The sequence below is a fragment of the Chiloscyllium punctatum genome, chromosome 3, assembly GCF_047496795.1.
Source record: "Chiloscyllium punctatum isolate Juve2018m chromosome 3, sChiPun1.3, whole genome shotgun sequence".
NCBI lineage: Eukaryota > Metazoa > Chordata > Chondrichthyes > Orectolobiformes > Hemiscylliidae > Chiloscyllium > Chiloscyllium punctatum.
Genome location: NC_092741.1, coordinates 2,851,711 through 2,871,379, shown reverse-complemented (window position 1 = coordinate 2,871,379; position 19,669 = coordinate 2,851,711). Strand labels below are relative to the sequence as shown.

The 19,669-nt window shown below is 55.1% G+C and overlaps 1 protein-coding gene across 1 annotated transcript in view; it reads left to right on the top strand.

The window, feature by feature from the left end:
* Positions 1-19,669, top strand: part of LOC140453828 (tau-tubulin kinase 1-like) — a 121,643-nt gene that overhangs the window by 28,009 nt on the left and 73,965 nt on the right. Inside the window, 5 exon segments of the mRNA XM_072548714.1 lie at positions 5,166-5,320; positions 5,946-6,162; positions 8,471-8,625; positions 11,387-11,873; positions 12,358-12,663. Of these exon segments, the coding sequence (XP_072404815.1) occupies positions 5,166-5,320; positions 5,946-6,162; positions 8,471-8,625; positions 11,387-11,873; positions 12,358-12,663 (1,320 nt within the window).

The window sequence follows — 19,669 nt, the reverse complement described above, 5'->3', positions numbered from 1 at the left end:
ATATGTCTACTACTCTTCTTGTACAGGGGGACAACATGAGCAACCCTCCAGTCCTCCGGCACCTCACCTGTATTTAAGGATGTCACAAAGATATCTGTCAAGGTCCCAGCTATTTCCTCTCTTGCTTCCCTCAGCAATCTGGAATAGATCCCATCCGGTCCTGGGGATTTGTCCACCTTAATAACCTCTAGCCTACCCAACACCTCTTTCCTACTTATGTCAACATGATCCAGACTAATCAAACTTCTATCTCATCATGTCCCTCTCCTCAGTGAACACTGATGCAAAGTAATCATTGAGAGTCTCACCCATTCTCTCAGGTTCAACACACAGCCTTCCTTCGTTATCCTTTAGTGGACCAATCCTTTCTCTAGTTACCCGCTTGCTTCTTATATAAGAATAAAATGCTTTGGGATTCTCCTTTAGTCTGCTTGTTAAAGTTATTTCAAGACCCCTTTTAGCCCGCTTGATTCCTTGTTTAAGACTTGTCCTACTCTCCCGATATTCCTCCAGGGCCCGTTCTGCTCTTAGCTGCCTGGACCTTATGTATGCTTCCCTTTTCCTCTTGGCTAGTCGTACAATTCCTCCTGTCATCCACGGATCATGAATCTTGCCCTTCCTATCCTTTGCCTTCAAAGGGACATGCCTATCCTGCACTATCTTTAACCTATCTTTGAAAGCCTCCCGCATCTCAAATATGGACTTCCCTTCAAATAGCTGTGTCGAATCCACATTTCCCAAGTCCTGCCTAATTTTGATATAATTAGCCTTGGCCCAGTTTAGTACTCTTCCCTCAGGACCACTCTCTTCTTTATCTACGAGTATTCCAAAACTTACAGAATTGTGGTCACTGTTCCCAACGAAATCCCCCACCACACCTTCTCCCACCTGGTCTGGCTCGTTCCCCAGTACCAGGTCCAATATGGCCCCTTCCCTCGTCGGACTATTGACACACTGTTCTAGAAAACTCTCCTGGACGTTTCTAACAAACTCTACTCCATCCAGACCTCTGACGCTAAGTGTATCCCAGTCAGTGTTGGGAAAATTAAAATCTCCCATCACCACTACCCTATTGCCTCTACACCTTTCCATAATCTGTTTACCTATTTGTTCTTCTCCCTCACCCTCACTGGTGAGAGGCCTGTAATACAGCCCCAACAATGTAACTGCACCCTTCACATTTCTCAGCTCCACCCATAATGCCTCACTCCCCAAGATCTCCATCGTGTCCTCCTTTAGCACAGCCGTGATATCGTCCCTGACCAGCAATGCGACTCCTCCCTCCCTTTTACTTCCCTCCCTGTCCTGTCTGAAACATCTATATCCTGGAACATTTAGTTGCCGATCATCATGCCCTTCCTTCAGCTAAGTCTCTGTGATTGCAATAATGTCATACTCCCAGGTACCAATCCAAGCCCTAAGTCCACCTGCCTTACACACTATACTCCTTACATTAAAATAGATGTATTTCAGGCCGCCAGTTCTTTTGCCCTCACCTGCTCTCGGCCTACTCTTCCCTTTATTAATGCTATCTTCATAATTCTTACAGTCTGCAGTCTCCACCTCGCTGCCTACTTGTTTTCCCTTCTGGTTCCCAGTCCCCTGCCACATTCATTTAAAACCTCCCCAACAGCAGGAGCAAAAACTCCCCCAAGGACACTGGTTCTGGTCTGGTTCAGGTGTTCCCTTTTGTAATAGTCCCACCTTCCCCAGAACCGGTCTCAATGTCCAACAAATCTGAACCGCTCCCTCCTCCACCATCCCTCAAGCCACGTGTCCATCCTGCCTACTTTTTCATTTCTACACTGGCCAGCACGTGGCACTGGTAGTAATCCCGAGATCACTACCTTTTGAGGTCCTCCCCTTTAACTTCTCTCCGAGCGCCCTGAGTTCTCCTTTCAGGACCTCATCTCGTTTCCTACCTAAATCATTGGTGCCTATATGCACCAAGACAACTGGCTGTTCACCCTCTCCTTTCAGAATGCTCTGCAGCCGATCGGTGACATCCCTGACCTGAACATCTGAGAGGCAACATACCATCCGGGAGTCCCATTTTCAGCCACAGAACCACCTATCTACTCCCCTCGCAATAGAATCCCCTCTGACTATGGCCCTACGAGTCGTTTTCCTGCCCTTCTGAACAGCAGTGCCCGCCACGGTGCCATGATCCTGGCAACTGCTGCCATCCCCTGGTGAGCCATCTCCTCCGACAGTATCCAAAACGGTTATACCTGTGTTAGAGGGAGATGACCACAGGGGACACCTGCACTCCCTTCCTACTCTTTCTCTGTGTTTGGTCACCCATTCACTGTCTCCCTCAGCAACTCTAACCTGCGGGGTGACCAGTTCACTAAACGTGCTCTCCACGATCTCCTCAGTGTCGCGGATGCTCCACAATGAGTCCATCTGCAGCTCCAGAGCCGTCATGTGGTCAAACAAGAACTGCAGCTGGACACACTTCTTGTAAGTGTAAGAGTCAGGAACATCAGCCACGTCCCTGAGCTCCCACATCAAGCAAGAGGGACGTGCACAGGTGCAGGCCGACCCATTGTCTCAACCTGTTCCTGTCACCAAACTCATCTCCTCATACCTTGATACCATCCTGTCCCCCCTAGTTCAGGAACTCCCTTGCTACATTTGAGACACCACCCACACCCTCCTCCACCTCCAAGACTTTCGTTTCCCAGTCCCTAACACCTCATCTTCACCATGGACATCCTGTCCCTGGACACATTGATTCGTCATGACCAGGGCCTCCAAGCCCTCCATTTCTTCCTCTCCTGACGTCCCTGACAGTACCCTTCCACCGACACCCTCATCTGCCTGGCTGAACTGGTCCTCACCCTCAACAACTTCTCCTTCCAATCCTCCCACTTCCTCCAAACCAAAGGGGTAGCCATGGGCACCTGCATGGGCCCCAGCTATGCCTCCCTCTTTATTGGGTACATGGAACAGTCCATCTTTCGCAGTTACACCGGCACCACTCCCCACCTCTTCCTCCATTACGTTGGCGACTGCATTGAAGCCACCTCGTGCTCCCGCGAGGAGGTTGAACAGTTTATCCACTTCACCAACACATTCCACCCCGACCTTAAGTTCACCTGGACCATCTCCGACACCTCCCTCCCCTTCCTGGACCTCGCCATCTCCATCAACAGTGGCTGACTCAACATGGACATCTTCTACAAGCCCACCGACTCCCACAGCTACCTGAACTGCACCTCCACCCACCCTGCCTCCTGTAAAAACACACTCCCTTACTCCCAATTCCTCCACCACATCTGTTCCCAGGAGGAGCAGTTCCACTCCAGGACATCCCAGATAGCCTCCTATTTCAGGGACCACAATTTCCCCTCCTACATGATTGACAGTGCCCTCCAGGGAATCTCCTCCACTTCCTGCACCTCTGCCCTCGAACCCCACCCCTCCCAACGCAGCAAGTCTGGACAACACCCCCACCCCCCCCACCCCGGTCCTTACCAACCCCACCAACCTCCATATACATCACATCATCCTCCGCCACTTCTGCCACCTACAAACAGACCCCACCACCAGAAATATATTTCCTTCCCCATCCCTGTCCGCTTTCTGTAAAGACTGTTCCCTCCGCAACTACCTCATCAGGTCCACACCCTCCCCTCCTGGAACCTCCCTCGCCTCCATCCAAGGCCCCAAAGGAGCCTTCCACATCCATCAGAGTTTCACCTGCATTTCCACACGTCATCTACTGTATCCGTTGCTCCCGATGTGGTCTCCTCTACACAGGGGAGAACGTCAACTTGTGGATTGTTTCAGAGAACATCTCTGGGGCACCTGCACCGACCAACCCCACCGCCCTGTGGCTGAAAACTCCAACTCCCCCTCCCCCTCCCCCACAACTCCATCAAGGATATGCAGGTCCTGGGCCTCCTCCATCACCAAACCTGAACCAGCCGACGCCTGGAGGAAGAGCGCCTCATCTTCCACCTTGGAACCCTCCAACCACATGGGATCAATGTGGACTTCACCAGTTTCCTCATTTCCCCTCCCCCCATCTCATCCCCGTTCCAACCTTCCAGCTCAGTACTGTCCTCATGACCTATCCCACCCATCAATCTTCCTTCCCACCTATCGCTCCACCCTCCTCTCTGACTGATCACCCTTACTCCCAACCTCCATCCACCTATAGCACTCTCAGCTACCTTCCCCCCCCCCCCCCCCCCCCTATTCCCATTTATCTCTCAGCCTCCTTGGCCCACAAGCCTCATTCCTGATGAAGGGCTTTTGCCCGAAACGTCGATTCTCCTGCTCCTTGGATGTTGCCTGACCTGCTGTGCTTTTCCAGCAACACACTCTCGATACTGATCTCCAGCATCTACAGTCCTCACGTTCTCCCATTTGTTGGTTTATCCCTCTCCTAGAAGTTTAAAACTATCTTTCATGGCTGTGAGGGGAGTGGGATTATTTCTAGACTCTTAATCCAGAGACCAAGGGAATGTTCTTGGTACCCAGGGTTCCATGGCACATCTCTACTGAAGACCATGAAACCAGCATCACTGGTCTGGAAAATCTCGTTTAGTATATCCTTTAGGGAAGGAAGCTGCTATCCTTAGCTGGGCAGGCCTGCATGTGACTCCAGACCCACAGCAATGTGGCTGGCCCTCTGGGTAATGAGGGATGGGTAATAAATGCTGGCCTGACATTCCTGTGACAGGCTAATTGGCCTGGAGTTTCTGGTTTAGTCTCGCCTTCCCTTTGAGAATTGCAGCTCTACATTCACGACCTTCCATTGAGATGGGATTCTCCTTGATCCCAGTGTCCTTTGAAATGTGAGGAGCAGCAGAGTTAGCAGGACACACTAGTGCTTACTCTTGTATGGAGTGTCAGTGACGCTGAGTTCCTCACTCCTGTTTCGCTGTTCTTCTCCAGCTTTTCCAAACTGCGCTCTGTGTCTCCTGCTGTGAGGAGGAGTGGGAGTCTGTTCTGAAGAGGACAGAGAGGGGAGGGCAGTGGGGCAAAGATGGGGAATGGGAGGGGGACGGGGAGGTTGGCTGTGGACAGAAAGCTGTCCAGACAGGGTTTCAGGACGCTGGCTCATCTGGCTCTGCACTGAGTGTCCTTTTGTCTTCCCCCCCCCCCCCCCCCACCCCCAACCTCTCACCACCTTTGCCCCCTCCTCCCCCCAGCTGATCATGTCTGTCTTGGAGAACAGCAGTAAGGAGAGGAACATCACAGAGAACGAGGCCTTTGACTGGGAGAAGGGTGGCACTGATATTTTACTGTCGACCAGCACCCCCACACAGGCCCAGCTCCATACCAAGCAGACAGCTGCCATGTTTGGGTGAGTCCACGCCATTCCCAGGGTTGGGGGTGGGGGTGGGGGTGGGGGGGGGATGGGAGGGGAGGGGAGGGTGCATGTGCCTCGTTTCACTGATCTAGGGGGAGGTGAGTGGGTGTTAGGGGCGTTGGGGTATGGTGATTGAGGGATAAAGGGCTCCCTGTAGTGCAATAAGACACCATTCGACCCATGGAGTCTGCACCAACACTCCGACAGCATCCTATTCCCTTCCCCACCCCCCCCCCCCTCCCCCTCAGTCTCTGTCTCCCCCCCGCCTCAGTCTCTGTCCCCCCCCCGCCTCAGTCTCTGTTCCCCCCCCCGCTCAGTCTCTGTCCCCCCGTCTCTCAGTCTCTGTCCCCCCGTCTCTCAGTCGCTGTCCCCCCCCCGTCCCGGGTCTCAGTCTCTGTTTCCCCCCCTCAATCTCCGTTCTCCTCCCCCCCCCCCCCCCCCCTCTTTCCCCCCACCCTGCTCCCGTTCTCTGCTCCTCCCCCCACCCGATTCCCTGCCCCTTCTGGTCCCCAGTCTGCCCCCAGCCCCCGTCCTGGGCCTGCCCACGCCCCCGTGAGCTCCAGGCAGTGTGGCGTGGTGCCCCAAGCTGAGCAGCAGCTAGTAACCTCTTCTGTTCCAGGGTAATTAACGTCACCCCTGTTCCGGGTGACGTACTCCGGGAGAACACGGATGATGTCCTACAGGACGAGCATCTGAGTGACCAGGAGAATGCTCCCCCGATGTTACCTGGAAAACCAGCCGACAGCAGTGTAGTCCCACCCAACCTGGTCTTCGAAACCGAGGGCTGGGATGAGACGGACATTAACAGGAACAAACTGCGAATCAGTATCAGCAAGGTAACGGTGAGGGGGTGGGGTGGGGGTAGGGGTAGGTGGGGAGCGAGGACGGTGGGGGGGAGAGGGGAGTGGAGGAACTGGGGCTGGGGTGGGTGCTTACGTCAGGGGTGGGGAGAGGTAGGTGACCGCCAGGGGAAAGACAGGTGTGGGAGAGGGTGATATGTCTGTGGTGATGGGGGAAGTGGGTGTGGGGTAACATATCTGCGGGAAAAGGGACATGCTGGGGAGTGGGGTGGGGACGTGTATGGGGATGGGGGAAGGGAACATGGTGGGGGGTGGGGATGGGTGACATGTCTGTGGGGATGGGGGAAGGAAACATGGTGGGGGGTGGGGATGAGTTGATGGGTGACGTGTCCTTGGGGATGGGGGAAGGGGACATGCTGGGGCTGGTGGTGGGGATGGGGTGAAGGGTGACGTGTCTGTGGGGACGGGGGAAGGAACATGGTGGGGGTGGGGGTGGGGATGGGGTGAAGGGTGATGTGTCTGTGGGGACGGGGGAAGGGGACATGGTGGGGATGGGGTGATGGGTGATGTGTCCGTGGGGACGGGGGAAGGGGACGTGCCGGGGGACAGCAGACGGTCAATGGTGCCCAGTTCTGGCCGTCCTGCTGTAGGAAGGATGTTAGTAAATTGGAGGGAAATGGTCCAGGAGCAGGAAAGTGGGACTCATTTAGTTTGGGAACATGGTCCGCATGGACTGGTTGAGGCGAAGGGTCTGTTTCCCTGACCCTAATAATCAGAGTCGTTCAGGATGACTGCATAACTCAGTCAGTGCGGTCAGGGAGGGCATGGCTGCTGGAGAGATGGGGATGGTATCGGGGGGTGACTGCTAGAACCGAGAGAAGAGCAGGGATGAGGAGGGGGTGCTGAGAGTCCAAACAAGGGTATAAACCAAAAGGTAGCAGCAGCAAAAACAGCTGGGGGTGAGGGGATGTCAGTGTACATGCAAGAGATTCCACTGAGTGAGTGTGAGAGGGAGCTGGATTAACATCAGTAGGGGGATACTGGGGGGAGAGAGGGGTTACTGAGGGACAGTGTGAGGGAGCTGGATTAACATCAGTCGGGGGATACTGGGGGGAGAGAGGGGTTACTGAGGGACAGTGTGAGGGAGCTGGATTAACATCAGTAGGGGGATACTGGGGGGAGAGAGGGGTTACTGAGGGACAGTGTGAGGGAGCTGGATTAACATCAGTAGGGGGATACTGGGGGGAGAGAGGGGTTACTGAGGGACAGTGTGAGGGAGCTGGATTAACATCAGTCGGGGGATACTGGGGGGAGAGAGGGGTTACTGAGGGACAGTGTGAGGGAGCTGGATTAACATCAGTCGGGGGATACTGGGGGGAGAGAGGGGTTACTGAGGGACAGTGTGAGGGAGCTGGATTAACATCAGTCGGGGGATACTGGGGGGAGAGAGGGGTTACTGAGGGACAGTGTGAGGGAGCTGGATTAACATCAGTAGGGGGATACTGGGGGGAGAGAGGGGTTACTGAGGGACAGTGTGAGGGAGCTGGATTAACATCAGTCGGGGGATACTGGGGGGAGAGAGGGGTTACTGAGGGACAGTGTGAGGGAGCTGGATTAACATCAGTAGGGGGATACTGGGGGGAGAGAGGGGTTACTGAGGGACAGTGTGAGGGAGCTGGATTAACATCAGTAGGGATACAGTCAGTAACACAGGGCCCTGGGGGGGGAGAGGGGTTACTGAGTGACAGTGTGAGGGAGCTGGATTAACATCAGTAGTGATACGGTCAGTAACACAGGGCCCTGGGGGGGGAGAGGGGTTACTGAGTGACAGTGCTGGATTAACATCAGTAGGGGGATACTGGGGGGGGAGAGGGGTTACTGAGGGACAGTGTGAGGGAGCTGGATTAACATCAGTAGGGATACAGTCAGTAACACAGGGCACTGGGGGAGGGACAGGGGTTACTGAGGGACAGTGTGAGAGGGAGCTGGATTAACATCAGTAGGGGGATACAGTCAGTAACACAGGGCCCTGGGGGGAGAGGGGTTACTGAGTGACAGTGTGAGGGAGCTGGATTAACATCAGTAGGGGGATACAGTCAGTAACACAGGGCACTGGGAGGAGAGAGGGGTTACTGAGTGACAGTGTGAGGGAGCTGGATTAACATCAGTAGAGACACAGTCAGTAACACAGGGCCCTGGGAGGCGGGGGAGGGTGGGAAGGGAATGGGGTTACTGAGTGACAGTGTGAGGCGCTGGGAACTGTAAGACTGACTGATGTAGGTGCAGTCAGTGTGTCCCAGTAGGAGTAGTTGAATTAACTGTGCCATGTCTCTTGTCGGTGCAGACGCAGTGTATGTTGGATGAAGAGCTGAGCAGAGGGCCGTGTCCCAGCTCCCCAGGGCCTGAGCGGCAGCCATCACTGAGGTATCGGCGGGTCAACAGCCCGGAATCAGACAGGCTTTCCACGGCTGACGCTCGCGGAGATGGCGTGGAGAAACGGTGAGCAGGTCTTGAAGAGTTTTTAGCGAGTGTGCAGCTTGGAGCAGTTTGTGGCCCAGCTCAGGGAAGTGTTGATAGAGAGCTGAGTGCTCGTGTTTTGGGAGGGGTGTGTGTGTGTATGTTTGGGTCTGGCTGTGGGAGCTGGGCACAAGGATTTGGAGGTAGTCTGCATGAAATGTCCTTTTGGTTAAAAAGTGAAATTAGTAGGTAGTCTGTGTATCCAAGGCCACAGAGATATCGTTGATTGTTGGAGAAGCGTTTTTGCTCCAGTATTGTCCTTTGGGGAATGAAATCTGCCTTTCTTCTGTGGTCTAGCCTCCTTGTGACTCCAAACCCACAGCAATGTGGGTAACTCCTAACTGCCCTCTGAAATGCCCCCAGCCAGCCCTCAGTTCAAGGACAGTTCTGGAGCTGTTGGTCAAACATACATCCCAGATTAAACAGAGAGACCCTGGGAGGGTGGACAACGATGTGGCAAATGGAACACTTCATGGGAAAATGGGCAATTATCCAGTTTGGCAAGAAGAGGGTCAGCTTTGCAGAGGGTTGGAGATGCAGAGGATCCTGCCTGAGTCCCAGAAGGTTAGGCTGCATGGCCTGCACATCCTGAGGAAAAACTCCTCATCAGCCCTTTTCTCACAACGGAAAATGACACACCGAAGTACCGAGGTTAGAATTGGAGAAAGGAGGGCAGATGCTGCAGATTACAGTCGAGTGTGTGATGCTGGAACAGCACAGCAGGTCAGGCAGCATCTGAGGGGCAGGAGAGCAGCTTTTCATCAGGAATGAGGGTTATACTGGGCCCATTCAGCCCATCACATCAGGGCCTGTCACAGCAGCCAGCTAACTGCTCTAATCCTGTTTCCAAGCCCTGGACCTGTACCCTTCTCTGCCTATGGTATCACAAGTGTCCATCGAAATACTGCTCTGTTGTGATGACAGTTTCTGTCTCTCCCACCTGCCAGGCAGTGGATTTCAGATTTCCAACACTCTCTGGGTGAAATGATTCTCCTCACTGGCTCAGTGGTTAGCACTGCTGCCTCACAGCACCAGGGACCTGGGTTCGATTCCAGCCTCAGCCTGTGTGGAGTTTGCACATTCTCCCCGTGTCTGCGTGGGTTTCCTCCGGGTGCTCCGGTTTCCTCCCATAATCTAAAGATGTGCAGGTCAGGTGAATTGGCTGTGAGAAATTACCTGTAATGTTCAGAGATGTGCAGGTTAGGTTGGTTAGCTGTAGGGAATGCAGGGTTACAAGGATACAGTCAGGGAATGGGTCTGGGTGGAAATCTCTTCAGAGGGTCAGTGTGGACTCGACGGGCCGAATGGCCTGCTTCTACACTGTAGGGATTTGATGATTCTATCACTTTTAAACCCCCTGCACCTTATGTTAAACCTGTGCCTATTGATCATTAGTCTAATTCTTTCCGTCTTCCCCACTTCTGTCCTTCAGAGTTTTCCACGTCTCTATCCTGTTCCCCTCTCAGACTCCTCTGCCCTCAGAAAACACACCCAATCTGTCCAACCTCTCTCCATCACTGAAACTCTCCAGCCCAGGCAACATCCTGGGAAATCTCCCTCTACCCCCTCTCCAGTGTGATCCCATCCCTCCCAGAATGTGGATTCCAGAACTGCACACATTCCTCTCCCTGTGGCCTAACCGACACTTTCTTCAGATTCAGCGTCACCTCCCTGCTCTTGAGTTCAGAAAGACAAGTGACCACTTTATGCACTGTCCTGAAACCCTAAGGGACTAGTGTCCATACACACCTCGGCCCCTCTGGTCCCTAGTCCTTCCCTAGGTCCTACTGTCTGCCGTGTATTCCCTTTCCTTGTTTGTCCTGTTCAAGTCCATCATTCTCTAGTTTATCCAGATTGGTTTCTATTTGCCACTGACCAGTCCATCTCACCAGCCTGTTTCAATCCCCCGTTATCCTCCATATTTACCACACTGCTAATGTTTGTATCATCTGCAAATTTACTGATTAATCCTCCTATATTTAAGTCATTATATAAAACCACAAATAACAAGGGTCCCAAGACTGAAACCTGTGGGAGCCCATTGGACACAAGCTTCCAGTCACAAGAATAGCCCTTGACCATCACCCTCTGCTAAATAAAAACCAAAAGAACAGTGGATATTGTAAATGAGAAATAACAACCAGAAGTTGCTGGAAAAGCTCAGTATCAGGTTCTGAGGCAGGGTCACTGGACCTGAAACGTTAATTCTGATTTCTCTTCACAGAAGCTGCTAGACCTGCCTGAGCTTTTCTAGACATTTCTGGTGTTGTCATCACTCTCTGCTTTTTGAACAGCCAATTCTGGATCAGATTTGCCTAATTTCCTTGGGTCCTGTGCAGGGTCTTGCTGAAGTCCCAGCAGACCACTTCAGAAGCGTTGTCCTCATGTACATGTTTAGTGACCTCTGGGAAAATGCAATCAAATTGCTCAGAGATGACCTGCCCTTCAGAAAAACTATGTTGGCTGTTTGTGATTAATCTCTGCCACTCCAAATGCAGATTAGTCCCTTGGAGTCACTTCCAGTGGTTCCCCCCTAACCCACTGAGGTTAGACTAACTGGCTTATCATTTCCTGGTTTTTCTGTCTCCTCGGCCTCTCTTCTCCCCCCCCCCCACCCCTCTCCTCTGCTTTCCCCCCTCTCCCCTCTCTCCTCTCTCTTGCTCTCTCTTTCTCATCTGTGTCAGTTTTGTTTTGGTGTTGCATGATGAGTTTGTCTGTGATGTGGTCTGTTGTTGTGTTCCAGGTCACGGATGGATTTTATGGGTTCTCCATCTCGACACGTGTACTCTTCCCAGCAGGCTCAGCTGCTGTCAGTGAATATGGGCCAGGTCCCGGCTGAGAGACCGTGCAGTGGCAAGATGGAGGCTTCAGCGTCAGTGGAACATGAGGCACTGAGCACAGCTTTCCGTTCCGTGCCGCTGGCTGAGGAAGAGGACTTTGACAGTAAAGATTGGGTCATCATTGACAGGACAGAACTGAAAGACTTCCAGCCCGGTGTGGAGGCCAGCTCATCAGGAACAACAGATGAGGAGCCGGAGGAACTGCGACCCTTGGAGCGAGCTGAAGGAGTAGCTGTTCGCCCAAAGAGCCACGAAGTGAGGGCCAGGCCTGAGCTGGACAGTGTGAGGGAAACCCTGCTGCTGAGTCCTGGCCGCTCACCGCTACACCATTCCCAACCGGCAGCTCCCTGCACCAGGAGAGAATCTGACCCATCAGCCTCTGAGCCACAGGTGAGTTCTCACAACACACTGTACAGGGCACTGCTCACTCTCTCTCTCACTCACTCACACTCACTCACTCACTCACACACACGCTCTCTCGCACACTTACACACACATGCTCTCTCTCGCGCTTACACACACACGCACTCTCTCGCGAACTCTCTCACACCCGCCCTCTCTCTCACCCTCTCTCCCTCTCACTCAAACACTCTCTCTCTCTCTCTCTCTCTCTCTCTCTCTCTCTCTCTCTCTCTATCACACTCTGTGTATCTCAGTGATCAGCATTTCTTGTCTCATTGTGGTGATGCTGTTTGTTCGAATGGCCTGTCCTTGGTGCGGTTTATATTCTGCTCTGCCTGCATTGTGGGCTTGTCATTGTTCAGTAGTTTAACCTGAGTGCAGTGTGGGTGAGATAGAGCTGTGAGCTCCCCGAGTACAGGATTGTAGCCTCCGTGTGTGTGTGACCAGGCTCTGCCCTGCCTTTCTCTTTCAGTTTGTGGAGGAGGAGGGGGCGGACGCACTGCCTCAGCACTCTGTGCCACCGCGGTATAGCCCTCTGAGGAGACTTGCCTCCTCGGTGTTCTCCTCTTCCTCCCTCGAGACTGAACACTACCCACACCCCAGCAACAGCTTCCTGCAGAGGAGCCGCTCAGCGGAGAGCAGCCCAGCCCGGCTACCGTCGTCATCGTCACGGAGACACATGCCCCTCATCGCTGGCACTCACCGATTGATGCCGTCTGTCCTCCGTATCTCACGGACACAGCTTCAGCAAGTGTGGGCTCGCTTTGTGTCCAAGAGCTGACCCCGGGGTGGGGGTGGGGGCTGGGGGGGCTAGCTGAATCCCCCCTGGGGGCTGGGGTCGGGGTCTGGGGACTGTCCCTGTCCCTGTCCCTGGGGCCTGGGGCCTGGGGCCTGGGCCTCTCCTAGCAGTCAGGAACAGCTACACTCTGAAACGGACAGGCACCTGGCTCCCATTCAGCAACAGCAGCAGGTGAACTGAGGCCAGGGACAGTATCTGTGTGCTTCAGAGACCAAGGAACTGTAAGCCCTTATGCAATGTATAGATTTCAAATCGTATATGTACAGTCATTTAATCCAGTCAGCAAGGTAAGCACACAGTCCTATCAGCACTTAGCACAGCACTGGGAATGATCCACCATCTCTTCCCAAGTGATCTCTCCATACCTGATCAATGATCCATGTTCTCCGAATGATCCCTCTACACCTGATCCACAATCCCATTCCAAGCCTTTTGTTATCCCAGAGGGAGCTGGGCTGGCTCACCCTGGGGGGAGGAGAGGGAGCTGGGCTGGGTCACCCTGGGGGGAGGAGAGGGAGCTGGGCTGGGTCACCCTGGGGGGAGGAGAGGGAGCTGGGCTGGGTCACCCTGGGGGGAGGAGAGGGAGCTGGGCTGGGTCACCCTGGGGGGAGGAGAGGGAGCTGGGCTGGCTCACCCTGGGGGGAGGAGAGGGAGCTGGGCTGGGTCACCCTGGGGGGAGGAGAGGGAGCTGGGCTGGGTCACCCTGGGGGGAGGAGAGGGAGCTGGGCTGGGTCACCCTGGGGGGAGGAGAGGGAGCTGGACTGGGTCACCCTAGTTGGAGATCTCTGAGAGCAATTGGACAATCACTGCGACTGGAGGGACATGTCCCTCGGGCCTCCCCCGGCCCTGTCCCTCCCCCGGCCCTGTCCCTCCCCCGGCCCTGTCCCTCCCCCGGCCCTGTCCCTCCCCCGGCCCTGTCCCTCCCCCGGCCCTGTCCCTCCCCCGGCCCTGTCCCTCCCCAGCCGTGTCTGTCCCTTCCGAGTCGATGTACCTCGGGTCTGGCTGTGTGCGGACAAAGCCCGGTATCTCCCGGGAACACACAGCCGTCACTGTCAGCAGTGGGCCCGGTGATATGCCGAACATGAACAGTTCCACACAGCTATCTGATTACACTGAACCCACACCCCACCACCCCCATTCAGTCCCAGTCCCCTGAACAAACACAGGCACTCTGTTCCACATCCAGCCTCTCACTGTGCTCAGCTTCAATACCAAAATGTCCAACTTCCTAAAGCTGGCCATTCCTCGACTGTGCAGGAGTTTGCTGCCACCTTTGATATTATCAAAGAGGGAGAACGGTAACAGCATCATCTGGTTCAATTACTCAGTGCAGGGCAGGGGTTCCCAACACTGGAGATGGTAGATATGGGACATCCCGGTGATATCGGGGGGGGGAGGGAGGGAGGGGGTTCCAGTCTGGGACGTCCCGGTGATATCAGGGGGAGGGAGGGAGGGAGTTTCAGGGTGAGGGAGGGAGGGAGGGGGTTCCAGTCTGGGACGTCCCGGTGATATCAGGGGGAGGGAGGGAGGGAGGGGGTTCCAGTCTGGGACGTCCCGGTGATATCAGGGGGAGGGAGGGAGGGAGTTCCAGTCTGGGACGTCCCGGTGATATCAAGGGGGGGGAGGGAGGCAGTTCCAGGGTGAGGGAGGGAGGGAGGGGGTTCTAGTCTGGGACGTCCCGGTGATATCAGTGGGGGGGGAGGGAGGGAGGGGGTTCCAGTCTGGGACGTCCCGGTGATATCAGGGTGAGGGAGGGAGGCAGTTCCAGTCTGGGACGTCCCAGTGATATCAGGGGGGGGGAGGGAGGGAGGGGGTTCCAGTCTGGGACGTCCCGGTGATATCAGGGGGGGGAGGGAGGGAGTTTCAGGGTGAGGGAGGGAGGGAGGGAGTTCCAGTCTGGGACGTCCCGGTGATATCAGGGTGAGGGAGGGAGGGAGTTTCAGGGTGAGGGAGGGAGGGAGGGAGTTCCAGTCTGGGACGTCCCGGTGATATCAGGGTGAGGGAGGGAGGGGGTTCCAGTCTGGGACGTCCCGGTGATATCAGGGTGAGGGAGGGAGGGGGTTCCAGTCTGGGACGTCCCGGTGATATCAGGGTGAGGGAGGGAGGGGGTTCCAGTCTGGGACGTCCCGGTGATATCAGGGTGAGGGAGGGAGGGGGTTCCAGTCTGGGACGTCCCGGTGATATCAGGGTGAGGGAGGGAGGGGGTTCCAGTCTGGGACGTCCCGGTGATATCAGGGTGAGGGAGGGAGGGAGTTCCAGTCTGGGACGTCCCGGTGATATCAGGGTGAGGGAGGGAGGGAGTTCCAGTCTGGGACGTCCTGGTGATATCAGGGTAAGGGAGGGAGGGAGGGAGTTCCAGTCTGGGACGTCCCGGTGATATCAGGGTGAGGGAGGGAGGGGGTTCCAGTCTGGGACGTCCCGGTGATATCAGGGTGAGGGAGGGAGGGAGTTCCAGTCTGGGACGTCCCGGTGATATCAGGGTGAGGGAGGGAGGGAGTTCCAGTCTGGGACGTCCCGGTGATATCAGGGTAAGGGAGGGAGGGAGGGAGTTCCAGTCTGGGACGTCCCAGTGATATCAGGGTGAGGGAGGGAGGGAGTTCCAGTCTGGGACGTCCCAGTGATATCAGGGTGAGGGAGGGAGGGAGTTCCAGTCTGGGACGTCCCGGTGATATCAGGGTGAGGGAGGGAGGGAGTTCCAGTCTGGGACGTCCCGGTGATATCAGGGTGAGGGAGGGAGGGAGTTCCAGTCTGGGACGTCCCAGTGATATCAGGGTGAGGGAGAGAGGGGGTTCCAGTCTGGGACGTCCCGGTGATATCAGGGTGAGGGAGGGAGGGAGGGAGTTCCAGTCTGGGACGTCCCGGTGATATCAGGGTGAGGGAGTGTTGCTGGTTGTGATCTTTGAGGATGGTATTAGGGAGTTTGAGGAATGTGGATTTGGTTTGGGTGCAAACCGAGCTGAATTTGATGAAACGTTCTCCTTTATGTTGTTAGATGTTGACCGGCTGCTGTGTGTTATTGAGGAGACAGTGAGGAGTACAGATACTGGAGATCAGAGTCGAGAGAGTGGCACTGGAAAAGCACAGCAGGTCAGGCAGCAACTTAGGAGCAGGAGAATCGATGTTTTGGGCATCGTTCCTGATGAAGGGCTTCCACCCAAAACGTTGATTCTCCTGCTCCTCAGATGCTGCCTGACCTGCTGTGCTTTTCCAGCCCCACACTCCCGACTGCTGTGAAATATAGTCAAAGCAATCTGTATCTTTTGCTTAGCCCAGTAATGCCCATTCATCCGGCCCATAGAGAGCCAGTGAGTTGGTATTTCAGTCCAGCATTTATTACCCCGTCCCTAGTTGCCCCTTGAGAGGGTGGGGATGAGATGTCTTCTTGAACCGCTGCAGTCCGTGTGCTGTAGGTAGACCCACAATGTCCCTGAGGGAGGGAATTCCAGGATTCAGACCCAGTGACAGTGAGGGAACTGGGAGATATTTCCCAGTCAGGATGGGGAGGGGTTTGGAGGGGAACTGCAGGGGGTGGGGTTCCCGTGTGTCTGCTGCCCTTGTCCTTCGAGGTGGAAGTGGTCGTGGGTTTGGAAGGTGCTGTCTGAGGATATTTGGTGAGTTCCTGCAGTGTATCTTGGAGATGGTACACACTGCTGTTACTGAGGGTCGGTGGGAGGGGGGGGGGGGGGGGGGGGGAGAGAGAGGGGGGGGGAGTGAGTGTTTGTGGATGTGGTGCCAATCAAGCGGCTGCTTTCTCCTGGATGGTGTTGAGCTTCTTGAGTGTTGTTGGAGCTGCCCCCATCCAGGGCAAGTGGGGAGTATTCCCTCCCACTCCTGACTTGTACCTTGTAGATGGTGGACAGGCTTTGGGGAGTCAGGAGGGGAGTTACTCACCACAGTATTCCCAGCCTCTGACCTGCTCTTGGAGCCACTGTGTTTATGGGGTGAGTCCAGTTGAGTTCCTGGTCAATGGTAACCCCCGGGATGTTGATGGGAGCACCATGGAATGGATTTTGTTATTTACCTTCATGTCATTGCATGATGCAAAACTAATTTTGTCATTGACAAGTTGACATGTGGACTTTGAATTGATGGGATTCTCTACCTCTGAGGGCTGTCTGTGGTCTACCATTCTGTATGTATAAAGCTGGGTCAATCCGAGTTATAATGTCTCAGGGAATCGGGGGGGAGATTCGGGCAGTGGTTGAGCTACTGGAGGTGAAGCTCCACAATCAGCCAGGATTGAAGTTGAACAGCAGAGTGGTCTCAATAGGATGAAAGATCCCATCTTCCTCCAGTTTCTTATGATCTTCTGTAAAGAACAGATCTCCACCGAAGTGTACAGTGATGGGAGAGATGAGCTGAGGGAGTCCTCTGCTGTGGAGATTCTCTGAGCATGTACAGAGTACCCCGTGTGTAGGCTAGATGCCCAGCTGTCCATGTTCCATGGACAGTCACTGGTGAACTATCAGTCATCCTGCTGGCTTTTCTCAACTGCTGTCACTGGTTTGAGAGCCATAGGAATGATGCAGCACAGAGGGAGCCATTCAGCCCATCTGCTCCATGCCAACCCAAAGACACCCAGATGCCCTTTCTAATCCCATCTTCCTGCTTCCAGCCCATAACCCTGCAGCTAACAGCACTTTGGGTGCAGATCCAGGGACGTTTTTCAAACAGTTTAGAGTTCCTGCCTCCCCCACCTCCTCAAGCAGTGAGTTACAGACACTCACCACCCTGGATGTAAAACCATTTTTCTGCACGTCCATTCTAATCCAACTGCCACTTTGCTTGAGTTGATGAGACCTGTCTGCCAAGGGAGCCAGGTTCCTCCTGTCGAACCTATCACTCCCCTTCATCATTTAGTGTCCTTCAATCGTGTAACCCTTCAGCCTTCTCAGATCCAAGGAAAACCTCTCCAGTCTCACATCATCACTTGAATCCACCAGCCGCACCCTCACTCATTCCCACCCATTTGCTTTCAGGTTGGTTGGTGATAAGAGTTCTCAGACTGGACGGGGGGTTCAGCTCAGTCTGGGCGGGGGGTTCAGCTCAGTCTGGGCGGGGGGTTCAGCTCAGTCTGGGCGGGGGGTTCAGCTCAGTCTGCTGCTAACTGCCTGCCTTGAATCTCCATTCTCTCGTTCCTTTCATGATCCTTCTCTTCAAAGTTTTCTCCACTTCCCTGTTATTTAAAGGCTATTGCTATTGATGTAACAACCATCACAGCGGCTCATTACCCCCCCACCCAAAACCCCAACCCCGGCCCGTTACCCCCCACCCCAACCCCGGCCCATTGCCCCACCACCCCTCCCTCTCTCTCTCTCTCTCTCTCTCTCACACACACACACACCGCCTACCTCCCCAGAGAACCCTCCTGCCTTGTTCCAAGATCTGTCCAGACCCTGAACATTGGTTTGAATGGGAACAGCAGAATGACATTCTGATCTGTTGAGGGTAGATTGTCCCAGGAGACTGTGTAGAGTGGGGGGCAGACTGTCCCGGGAGACTGGAGACAGTGTAGAGAGGGGGTAGACTGTCCAGTGGAGACCATGTAGAGTGGGGGGTAGACTGTCCCGGGAGACCGTGTAGAGAGGGGGGCAGACTGTCCCGGGAGACTGGAGACAGTGTAGAGAGGGGGTAGACTGTCCCGGGAGACTGGAGATGGTGTAGGGTGGGGGTAGATGTCCCGGGAGACCGTGTAGAGAGGGGGTAGACTGTCCAGTGGAGACCATGTAGAGTGGGGGGTAGACTGTCCAGTGGAGACCGTGTAGAGAGGGGGCAGACTGTCCAGTGGAGACCATGTAGAGTGGGGGGTAGACTGTCCCGGGAGACTGTGTAGAGTCGGGGGTAGACTGTCCCGGGAGACTGTGTAGAGTGGGGGGTAGACTGTCCCGGGAGACTGTGTAGAGTGGGGGGTAGACTGTCCCGGGAGACTGTGTAGAGTGGGGGTAGACTGTCCCTGGAGACTGTGATGACTTGGGGTAGACTGTCCCGGGAGACTGGAGACGGTGTAGAGTGGGGGTAGACTGTCCCGGGAGACCATGTAGACTGGGGGGGTAGACTGTCCCAGGAGACTGGCGACTGTGTAGAGTTGGGGTAAACTGTCCGGGGAGACCGTGTAGAGTGGGGCTAGACAGTCCCGGGAGACTGGAGACAGTGTAGAGAGGGGGTAGACTGTCCAGTGGAGACCATGTAGAGTGGGGGGTAGACTGTCCCGGGAGACAGTGTAGAGAGGGGGGTAGACTATCCAGTGGAGACCATGTAGAGTGGGGGGTAGACTGTCCCGGGAGACCGTGTAGAGAGGGGGGCAGACTGTCCCGGGAGACTGGAGACAGTGTAGAGAGGGGGTAGACTGTCCCGGGAGACTGGAGATGGTGTAGGGTGGGGGTAGATGTCCCGGGAGACCGTGTAGAGAGGGGGTAGACTGTCCAGTGGAGACCATGTAGAGTGGGGGGTAGACTGTCCCGGGAGACTGTGTAGAGAGGGGGAAGACTGTCCTGGGAGACTGGAGACGGTGTAGAGAGGGGGTAGACTGTCCCGGGAGACTGGAGACCGTGTAGAGAGGGGGCAGACTGTCCAGTGGAGACCATGTAGAGTGGGGGGTAGACTGTCCCGGGAGACTGTGTAGAGTCGGGGGTAGACTGTCCCGGGAGACTGTGTAGAGTGGGGGGTAGACTGTCCCGGGAGACTGTGTAGAGTGGGGGGTAGACTGTCCCGGGAGACTGTGTAGAGTGGGGGTAGACTGTCCCTGGAGACTGTGATGACTTGGGGTAGACTGTCCCGGGAGACTGGAGACGGTGTAGAGTGGGGGTAGACTGTCCCGGGAGACCATGTAGACTGGGGGGGTAGACTGTCCCAGGAGACTGGCGACTGTGTAGAGTTGGGGTAAACTGTCCGGGGAGACCGTGTAGAGTGGGGCTAGACAGTCCCGGGAGACTGGAGACAGTGTAGAGAGGGGGTAGACTGTCCAGTGGAGACCATGTAGAGTGGG